Source organism: Notolabrus celidotus, chromosome 15, assembly GCF_009762535.1.
Source record: "Notolabrus celidotus isolate fNotCel1 chromosome 15, fNotCel1.pri, whole genome shotgun sequence".
Lineage (NCBI taxonomy): Eukaryota > Metazoa > Chordata > Actinopteri > Labriformes > Labridae > Notolabrus > Notolabrus celidotus.
In genome coordinates, this window is record NC_048286.1 from 26,529,385 (window position 1) to 26,540,631 (window position 11,247).

General features: G+C 38.3%; 1 protein-coding gene across 2 annotated transcripts; it reads right to left on the reverse strand.

The window, feature by feature from the left end:
- Positions 1 to 657: 657 nt before the first annotated feature.
- On the reverse strand, positions 658 to 5,827 carry erich2 (glutamate-rich 2). 2 transcript variants are annotated; one of them, XM_034703313.1, is made up of 12 exons: positions 5,667 to 5,827; positions 5,476 to 5,518; positions 4,379 to 4,427; positions 4,227 to 4,263; positions 4,095 to 4,131; positions 3,943 to 4,003; positions 2,469 to 2,505; positions 2,285 to 2,379; positions 2,089 to 2,198; positions 1,839 to 1,896; positions 1,674 to 1,745; positions 658 to 1,052 (listed from the first exon to the last, which is right to left on the reverse strand). In XM_034703313.1, the coding sequence occupies exons 1-12, from the start codon at positions 5,672 to 5,674 to the stop codon at positions 838 to 840; spliced, it is 822 nt and encodes a 273-aa protein (XP_034559204.1). In that variant the 5' UTR covers positions 5,675 to 5,827; the 3' UTR covers positions 658 to 837. The 2 variants fall into 2 exon arrangements, with proteins under 2 accessions (XP_034559204.1, XP_034559205.1); XM_034703314.1 differs by lacking the exons at positions 4,095 to 4,131; positions 4,227 to 4,263; positions 4,379 to 4,427.
- Between the last annotated feature and the right edge of the window lie 5,420 nt (positions 5,828 to 11,247).

The following is an 11,247-nucleotide window of genomic DNA, read 5'->3' on the forward strand; positions in this document are numbered from 1 at the left end:
TTACACAGCTAAAACAGCTTGGAACATCAATGCGTACAATATGTGTTCAGCACATAGAAAAACTATCATGATAGTTTTGCTGATTGCTTCATCAGTTGTCCCCATGAAGTTAGAAAAAGTCATGAAATATGAAGCTAAACAAAAAAAGTCAAACTATTAATTTTTGGATGGGGCCAAATTGACCCCAAGGATAATAGGAGGGTTAAGTAACATGGTCAGCCCTGCTCTAGTCTTTCCTCATGTTGATGTTTTGTTTTGTTTCTTTCATTTTGTTTTTGTTGTCTGTTTTGTTTGTCTGTTGTTTTACTGCACCTGCACCGCTTCGCACCTGCCATACGAGAAATGCAATTTCGTTCAGCTGTATACAAGTTATCCAGATTAATGACAAGAAAGTTTGAGTTGAGTTGAGGAGTGGTTTGTAGCCCCCCAATGCAGAGTATGGCCTCATGCAACTCTGTCAAAGTGCCAAAGTCATCTGAAATAATCATTATTTTGTTATAATATATAATTAATACCAGTAACTGTACCTTTAATGAAACAAATCTCTATATATTCTCTACAATTACTGGTTAATGAGTAGCACTGTAGCTTTAAATCTCAATGACCCTGTATTTCTAGGATTAAAAGTGTATTACTCCAGGGCACTGAGGCATCCGCTTCATCAACATTAAAACTTTAATTGCAGGTTAAATATGAACAAAAACAAAGATTACATCAGTGCAAAATAGCTCATTAGAATAAAGCAGTCCCTTACACACAAAGAGGAGGAGACGATGCTCCTTTAAGTAACGAGGAGTATCAATTGGTAAAAGCTAACTGGAGAATCGGTTAATAGATTCACGTGGAAATGTTGGAAGGAGGACACGGTTTGTGTCTGTTCACCTGCTTTTCCTCCTCTTCATCATCCTCATTATCTGATTGTGTAGAAGAGGAGCAAGATGAAGAGGAGCAGCTTGAGCTTTCAGACGAATCATCATCACTCCCAGAGTCATCAGAGTCCTCGTCGTCTTCCTCATCATCATCTTCCTCACTGCTCTGCTCTGCCTCTTGCTCTGATGGAAACAAAATCATACATTCATGTTTATTGAAGTTAGGGCTGGGCGATAATTCGATAATGATAAATATCGTGATTAATTTTTCTCAATATAAATAGAATAAATGTTGAATAAAACAACAACTGAATAACCGTGATGCATTCACTGCACTGTGGGAAACAACATCACTCTGCCCGTAACCCTTGGTAATCTTAAAGGGGAGTGCACAAATCAAAACAACACTCTACTAAACTGACACATAGCACACAATTGATATATCTTTGTCGAAAATTTAAATCAAATTATGTAAATAACCTCACCCTGAGAAAATCAAGAATCTACAATCTAAAACTTCACAAAAGTCTCAACTTACACAAAAGACCTGCTTCCTGTTAGCACCGTCAGAAATTATGGATTCAAGAAGCTCATCAAAAAATGAAATCCAGATACAAGCTAACGAACTTTCACTCAAGACCAAACATCTGCCTTTACATTTAAATGAAATAATAATTAGATATGTATCATGATAATTATCGATATCGACTGATATGAAATATTTAATCCTGATAACATAGTTTTCAACATCGCCTCGCTCTATTTGAAGTGTTAGTGTTTGTATGTAAACACAGCTACCCTCACCTTCCAGCAGCTTCTTCTTGATCAGAGGGAGAAACTCAGAGGCCTCTGGGTTTTCTGGTTCATGGAGGAGAACTGGAACAAGCAGAGAAGAGACACCGTTGGCTGATTTATTGACTAGCTGACAAACACAGACACACACACAGGTGATGGATGCAGGATACTTACTCATCTGACACAGTTTACAGGCCCGCTCAAAGTCTCTCTCCATCACAGCTCTGAGGAACTGAAACAACAGTTTGTAACTTTAATGTTGGTATCTCACATTTATACACAGAATATTTAAATATAATGAAGACTGAATTCTGACACACATAAGGATGAGTTGAACACTTTATGAAATACAGAACATGATGTCTGCATCTTGAGTCTTTTCTTAATAGAGCATGAAGTGTGGAATCATTGATGGTGGTCAGACCTCAATTTTCAGCTCCACTGGTGTCTTAATGTCTTCATCCTTTTCCCCAGGTTGCTCTTCCTCCTCCTTACTTGGACGAGGTTTTACTTCAGGGCACACATGTTGCATTCCTCATAACAATCAATCAGAAATCAATATTATTACCAAAAAATCCACTCTCTTAGTTTGTCCCTTGTATTCTAAGATTCCTCTTTACCTGTTTGTGCTAAGGCGGTGCTCTGTGCTTTCTTCAAACCTTTAATTTTCAGCTCTTCAACCAGCACTGCAGTCTGCTGTACTTGTTCTTCAATCCTAAAATCAGAGTTGTGACAAACACCAAACTATGATCTATATATTCAATTTAATCACCTACTACATTGCATGTGATTCTAAATACAAACTTTGGTGTTGTCTTGATGGGTTCCTTTGATGAGTGGCCTAAAGGTAAACCAGAAACAAAGAACAAAGTGAATTTAGCCATCAAACATCCGTATTAATTACATTTTTCTTTATCAGTCATTCAGTGTTAATATGTGTGACTTAAGCATCTGAAACTGTCTGTTCATTCAAAATTAAGGCAACATTCAACTTAATGCACAGATTAAATATGTACCACAGATAGCAAAGCACTACTCAAGATTATAAAACATTAAATGAGTTGATGAATAATTCTAATTCAAATACAATTATTTCAAGATTAAACTCTTAAATATCTACAATCTTAGTCAATTAACAGTATGTTACATATTTAATTTTGTGGCCTTTCCTCTCATTCTATCACAGTTCTATACTTTTTGTATACTCTGTTCCTGAAGCGCTGTTTTGAAGCCAGTCGCTGGCGGGAGCCATATTGGAAATGCTGAACTCAACCTAACTGCTGTCGAGCTAGTGTGAGGTAAAGAGGCGGGGTTTGAGCCTCCTCGCCAACAGCTACAGTGTTCCTGTCAGTCAAGTCAGTCATGACCTTTAATGGGCAAAACTTCTAATCTTAATATTTGCTGAACTGTCACGTTAGAAAAATTGGCCCCCATACAGTGTGTGCCGATAAGGAAATAGCTCTTCAGACCGAAGCCATTTTTTTAAACCAGGCTGTACACATGTTTATTTCTGCTGTAAAGATCATCTTTTTTGGATGGGTGTGTATGTGGTTTCCTGTGTTTCTGCAGCCAGCCTCAAGCGGACACTCGATGAACTACAGTGTATAACACTTCCGCATGGGCTTCATATTTTTAGACCGGAGGTTGTCACTTGGTCTCTACGTATGTGTGTGTCTTCCTCAGCTGTGTTCGCCAATCTGATGTCTCATCTCTGAACACAGTCTGTTTTCTCAGAGACAGTTCTTCTTAAAACGTACAGTGTGTCGAAATGGGGATATGTAGCAATATCTAGCAGTCAGATTCCAGATTGAAACACTCTCTTGCTCACCATTCCTGTTGAGGAACGTGAAGGCAACTGTGGCCTCTAAGGACAAGAAGCTCCTGTGACGATCTCAACTTTACCATCAAAAACGTCTATTAATACAAATCCTTTTGAGCTCAACAACAACTCTCTTCTTCATCGTCATCATCATTGCTTCCACTGGGGCACTTTGCATAGCTACTAAATAAATTCATAAAGAGCTTCATATTTTTAGACCGGAGGTTGCCACTTGGTCACTACATTTCCCAGAGTGATTGATCTAACAAACATAAATGTATCACAGTATATGTTGAGGGCAATCAGCAGCCTAAAAGGGAAGTGACTAATTGTATTCATGTTAGCACAAGTGTTGCACTCTGTAACGTGTCTGAAGGTTGTATAGTATTCTGTTACTCTGATGCCATTGTTAAGAAACAGATCTGTCACTGTAAAATTGTGTAACACTGTGTGAAATACCGTTTGCATTCAGCACATCCCCGCTTGGAAACCCAGAACACTGAGTCACCTGGCAGGAAACCTTAAGAATGGAAATAATATACATTATTCAGTACAAAAAAAACAATTATCTGTCACTCTAGTCTTAGTGTAGTTTATCACAAAACAACTACCAGTGCAGAAGGAGGCTTTGCATGGGCAGGGGGACTCCTGTTGGGTGGGGAAGGTAAATAAAGGATACAAAATGATCATTCATGATGTGTTGTGAAAGAAATTTCTACTTGCTGAGTTGGGACTTTTCTTACCGAGGTTTGCCAGCAGCTGCCTTTGTCCCCACTTTGTCTATACAGAAAATAATTAGAATATTTGCTTGATATTACCATACAAGAACAAGACTTCTGAAAATTGTAGTATTAAAAAGGCTAAAACATTTGGTTTGAAGTCTGTTGCTTCGTACCTCTTGTTTTGTGCATCTTAGCATGGGCGGATGGCCCGTCCCCTGCTGCCTACACCCAGGTAGAGATAAAAATGATATTAACATGTGTACAATGTCCAAAGATTATAGGTTTCTGGAACTATGTCATTCAAACTATTTCAGCAATCATAGGAAAAAACATTTCACAGGACCCTGGATTGTGGATCCTTGGACTACTAAAGTTACTTAAGTTGACAAACTATGTTAAGTACTTTGTGTTGCTAGCCAGCACTGCAGGTAAAAAATGTATTCTGACTAAGTGGAAATCAGACATCCCTCCCTCGCAAAGATACTGGCGTAATGAACTGACATCATTCTGAACTCCAGAGGAGACTCTTTATAATGTGAGGAGAAGACCTTTAATGTTCAGGCTGATTTGGGGAGCATTTATGGATGCTCTACCTCGACTAAAATTTGAAGACTGATGCTGGATTATGCTTTTATTTTATTTTTTTCCTTTTAAATTTTGGACATTGAACATTACGATACATTATGTTATTTTGTATTATACTGTTCTGTCAATTATATTGTACTTTTTGACAACAAAAGAAATATGTATGAAATGTATGTAATGAGAACCAAACCAAGGGTTGGGGTGGGGGGGTATATGTAGTTGTTTCTGTTTTCTAATTTTTCTTTTGCTTTGTATTTTATTGTTGTTGTTGTTGTTGTTGTTTGTTTGTTTGTTTTGTCTTTAATTTTCACTGTGAAGTTAGACAACACATTTTTTTGTTCTTATCCCCTTTATTTAATATTCTCATTATTGCTATTATTATTAGATTTTTGACTTATTTATTGTCAAACTGTGAATTCCAATTTCATTATAATTTATTTTACTTTTTGTGTCTTTATTTCCTTTATTTCCATAAAATGTAAGTAAAAAAATAACAATAAAAACTGAGTACAAATGATTTACTTTCAATGTAGGAAATAAAAATATCATAATAATAAAAAAACATGCATGCAATGTCTATTGAGACACAAACAGCTGCAGTATGGATAATATGTAAGCTCAAATGTAATCATTATAATATGAGTAAAACAACAACAACAAAATGCTTCTATTGTTTTTCTTTTACCTGTTTCTGTGAGATAGTGGAGGACTTCCCCAAACACTCCAACCTGGGAAAATACAGCAGAAATTAAATCATGTGAAGCTTTGTAAGTGCACGTGAATGCGTCAGTGTTTGCATAAGAAAGGGTTGCATATAGTAAAGTGACCTATTTTGTACACTTGTCTTGTTATATAAAGAAGCGAGTCATTGCTTACCTGTTCATGGAGGAATATGAAAATAATGCAGTTATATCTTGTAATGTCAGGATCAGCTTTCATATAATTTAAAATTAAGTTTGTCAAGGTGAGCTAACGAGAGCTAGCTGAGGAAGGACGATAGTTACAGACGTTACCATAGCAACGGAGGAACGCTGAGTTAATGCTGCCTTCAAGTGCTGCTGGTAATTCAGCAACACAAACATACAGAGCCTAATCACACAGAGACACGTTCATTTATTTCTTCCAGTAGCTTTTGGAGTATGGACATGATGTCAGCACATTAAAACATTTACAGAGTTCTACATTGATATTCTAAAAATGTTATTATGTGTTTAATGTTCTTTGCACAAGCTATTTAACCAAGCGGCAACCTCCGGTCTAAAAATATGAGTCCAATGCAGAACTGCTAAAAACTTTTTATTTATTTATTTATTTAACCTTTATTTAACCAGGTGAGTTAATTGAGAACCAATTCTCATTAGCAATAACGACTTTGAACCAGTTCATCGAGGATCCGCTTGAGGCTGGCACCTGAAGTACCAGAAACCACATACACACCAATTCAAAAAAGCCGATCTTTACAGCAGAAATAAACATGTTTACAGCCTGGTACAAAAGACGAGTGTAGTCTGGATAGCTCATTTCTCAATCGGCTCACACTGTACGGGAGTTTAATTTTTTTCTAACTCGGCAATTTTTAAGATATTGAGATTACAAGTCTTCCAATGAGAGGCACAGCTGACTTGATTGACAGGAGGGAACAATGTAGCTGTTGGCTAGGAGGCTTAAAGCCAGCCTCTTTACGTCATAATCGCTCGTTCAAAACAGCGCTTCAGAAACAGATAGGTGACGTCACGGATACTACGTCCATATTTTATACAGTCTATGGTCAGCACATTAAAACATTGACAAAGTTCTGTAAATTTACATTCTAAAAACGTTATTATGTGTTTATGTTCTTTGCACGGGCTACTTAACCAATCATTAGCCCCATTATGTTGCCAACTTGTCATACAGGTAATGTGTTACTATTTGATGAAATATCACCACATGCTAGTATCCGTGATTCTGCTGTTTCTTCCCTAACATTGAGAGTTAATTTGGCTTTTTAATTTAATCAACTTAATTCAAGAAAAGTTATGTCAGCAGGACTGAATCCCACAAAAGAGCAAATTTAAATGCTTCTCTTTCAGGGCCCTCTCTCACACACAGCTCAAGTGCCTGTCCACTCTCCATGTCGGCCATATTTCATCCAATAAGTGGCTGTAACTGCTACATTAGCTGTGCATGCATTGAAAGAGCTGCTCTCAGTCTCGGGTCTTTATGTGTGTGTGTGTGTGTGTGTGGATGTGAGGATGGACGTTCAGTACGTATGTATGTGGTTAATAGATTCTCCTCAGCACAGATTGTTTCACGGCTGTCTTTCAGTCTCAGGCAGATTTAAACGGACTGTCAGACTGACAGGCAGAAGACTCAGACTTACCTCAGAGACTAAATTAGCTCCTGGCTGACAGGCTTGTTTATGCTGACAGAGTTTGAAGGAAGCTCAGGTTAGTTTGGACTGTTAAATGTGAATGCCTTCTCTTAACCTATTACTTTTACGCACACACACAAACACACACACACACACACACACACACACACACCGTACACACACACAAACGCACATCAATTAGGCAGGGCAGTGAAGTTGCTCGGACTGAATTCTCCCCTGAGATCCTTCTCAAACAGAGTAACACGCCACTGAACTGTGTGCCTGTGGGTTTTTAGTGAGCGCATACATGCTTCTTTGCAGACTGTGTGCATTTTTTCATAGTATAAAGGAAGTAGGAGGTGATCAGTCATACCTAACGGGAGGTTTGCTTTGCATGGCATTATATTAATCTTCCAGCATACAGCATAACATTGAGATAAAGTTTCAACATTGATAAAAGGTTATAAAACTTTATGTTTCTTTGTGAGTATTATGTTTCATACATGGTTAATGATATATTATGCACAGCACTGTTCCAAGCACAAATTAAAATCCATTTTATCCTGTATTATGTGCACTCGACTATTTGCAATGTAAAAAGCAGTTTTAGCAAAACAAATACTTCCCCACGGATTGCTTATTAGAGTGTACAGAGTGTACTATAGAATAAATGTTGCTTGTGTTTATCTGATCTCTGATGCTCTGTCCAGATAAAATAAATGCTCATTAATTTCTTGCACATTCACAAACATACAGGACAGATATCATTTCATGCATGAAAGAAGAAAGAAGCAACCAATGTACTACAGCAAAAGAGGACTAGCAACAACAGTTTGTGCTTGTTATTTTAGGCAGAGGTGAGGCTGACTTCAATCCTGCCAACATTACTTTCCCCCTGTTAAGTTCAGTCAGTTCAAATCTACTTGTTAACTCTACTTAAGATCCAACTTTCTGAAAGCATCACTTTTGTAAGGCTAAATTTGAACAAAAAGTGAAAAAAATGATACTTTGATTATATAGGCTGTATATATGCTGTATAATATGAATTATGTGATTTTTAAAGAGGAAATAGTTGAAAAAGTCATACATTTAATGGAACTTTATCGAGAAGATTTGAGACAAGCTCTGCCAGACAGAGAGAGAATACTCATCCTGTACTCAAATGCAGAAAGAATATATGGGAATTATTATTAATTAGTATAAACTATTATTAGTGGGAAGACTAAGGTGGTGGAGCATCAAGGAATTCAAGAGAAGAAAGGAGGATATCTGCAGTTAGTCTTCACTCTAATGTGCAAAGCTTTTGGCTTGTCAGGCCTTCATCAAAGCATACGAGAGTCAAACAATGACAAAGTCTCCATAACAAAAAAAAAATAGAAATGACCAAGCAAGCAAAAGCACATCGAAAGGCTGTCCCCCGACAAGTGTGTCCTACTTTTCCTGGCCCGCGGAGGATGCATTAAGTGCATCTCTTGCGGCTCATGATTCTTTGTGCATCAAAAAAAAACTTGCAGACTTGCAGATGGCCGAGTAATACACTGTTGAATAAAAGTATTTGGTTTCCACTTGATAGTGAGCTGCACAAATGTTAAAAAAGACAGATGCCTTGAAACTAGACATGATTTTGGAATGTTGATGATGGTGTTCGGGTTATTTTACACAAGCTGTGCTAGCTACTTAGTCAGCTAGCCACCTGTTGCAAAGAAAAAGGGGAACGCCAGTGTAAGGGCAGAGACAGCTGAGGTGAACAGAAGTAAATCCTCTGTAGACCAGACAATTTTATTTCAGTTCAGTTCAGCCTGAGCGGTCTACACAGGCTACAAAGGCTGGATCGTTCAGAGGATGCAGTCAGTGAATTGGGACACAGCTATGGTTTGCTATCAGCTGGTCCTGGCTGGCAGCGAGTGATGCAGTGCAAAGTAACATGATGCAAAGGAATGAAGATGAGGAGTTATTTATTATTATATTTTTTGTCATTTAAAAGGACAATGCATATTAATTAACATTTTTGTACGATATAGCCTCTTGTTCAGTCAGAAAATGTTTGTTGATTATGGAGCTTGTTAGCTTTCTCTATTAAATGAGGATAGAAGTGCTAGAAGGATATTATATCATGTTGTGCCATGACGAGTAAGAACCACACTTCAGACACAGGGTAACTGATGTAAGTGACATTGCAGGCAGTTATAAAACCAAGCCACGCCTACTTGAAACCAAACCCCTCCCACTTTACATCACAACTAAATACTGAGAAGAGCTGAGACAAACCAAAAACGCAGCAAACTCACATGTGAAATAACCTTAAGGGTCTTTACTGTGAGAGGAAATCTAATCATCATGTAGGATAAAACAGAAATCTGTTTATAGGACAAAACATTTTTATGACCATAAGAGCCTGCAAATAATTACTCATTATCACAAACAAACAAACAAACAGAGCCTCTACCTTTAGATAAAGTACGTTTTCTGACTCATGCAGCCTGTCAGTGATGTGATTTCACACATTTTTCACTAGGTTTACTTTTAATGTCAGAAGTCAAACTCAGAGGTTTTAGCAGCTTAGAACTGCAGAAGCTGCTCTGACACTGTCACCTTGTTTTTATAGAGTCCAAAACTCCATCTGCTCAACAGACGTACAGAGAGAACCACAGAATGCACACACACACACACACACACACACACACACACACACACACACGCACACACACACACACACACACACACACACACACACACACACACACACGAGTACCAGCAGCCCATCAGGCACACCTGCCAGAGAGGCTGGATGGGAAAATATATTCCACACAGACGACATGATAACAGAATCATTTCACACTCCAGTGATCCTCTGCTCGCACTCTTTGTGTGCATGTATGAGCCTGTGTGTGTGTGTGTGTGTGAGTGTGTGTGTGTGCGTGTGTGTGAGTCTATTAGTGTGTATATTCTCTACCTGCCTTGAGAGACTGCTCCTCACAAATTTCCATCTGATGAGCCCTGAGGCCATCCTGACAGCAGAAGAGAACACAGACCGGGAAAAGGGACATGAAGACACATCACAGAGCTCGGGGACATCACAGTGATGTGCGTTAGGCGTGTGTTTCTGTGATTGAACGCTACTGAACATATTGTTCCCACCACAGCATCATTAACAGGAATCAGCATTAACGAAACGAAGCAGCCTCGTGCTGTCATAATGACTCCATCACAGGCGTGGGCGTGTGTTTTCTCTTTTCTCCATAAGTTTGTTGTTGTGTGTTTGTGTTTCCTCCAGCTCACATGTTTATGGAGCATCTGTGCAGGTCTGTCAGTGTAAGGTTGTGTATGAGTGTCCATCCTCACGCCTCACAGCCCCTGGCAGGCTGAAGGCTAATAATAAATGCAAATTACAATCAGAGGAGCAGATCGGAGCTGGAGAGGATAATTGCTCCATTATGGTTGTGTGTGTGGGTGTGTGTATCTTGTATAATAGACAGAGAGAGAGAGAGAAATTGAAAAAGAGGGAGATGTATGAGGGGTAACCATATTGGGGGTTACCTTGCCACAAAAGTCCCCCAAGGACAAATAGTGGTTACCACATCAGGGGGACATTATGGCTTAGGAAGCCCCTTAGGCAAAATCACTGAAATTAGTGGCATAATAAACATTTCCTTGTATATCTGAATGGCAGCTGCAGCTGTAAGGTTGAGCAGAAATATAACCAGAAAAAACTACCCAGAAGTGCCCGGAAAAGTTTGACAAAGCAAATAATAAGATTAAAGAAATACTGTAAGGTTAAAATATCCCACTGTGGATTGGTTCCCATGTCCATTTGATGTAATGTTTCTGACAGCTAGAACGCTAATGGTAATGTCAACCAAAAGTACTTTTATTTTTGTTGGCTCAAATAGTGTACCCTGGAAACCATGCCTCTGAACTCCAGGGGAAAATCCTGATAGGATTCCATTCAACTTTAATATGAGTATATATTTTCATAAAACGGTAGACTTTTTCAGTTTCAATGTATGATTTGTCGTCTTTGCACAACTGCCAATTAAATACAAAGCATCTATTTGCAAAGCATCAAAACTGTATACTTAATTGACAGTTGTGCAAAGTTTTTTA

Bases quoted from the DNA above. Each gene is read 5' to 3' on its own strand.
- erich2 (XM_034703313.1), bottom strand. The intron at 4,264-4,378 runs GTACGAAGCAAC...TTTTCTGTATAG, and splicing joins TAAGATGCACAAAACAAGAG to ACAAAGTGGGGACAAAGGCA. The intron at 2,199-2,284 runs GTAAAGAGGAAT...GATTGTTATGAG, and splicing joins CACCGCCTTAGCACAAACAG to GAATGCAACATGTGTGCCCT.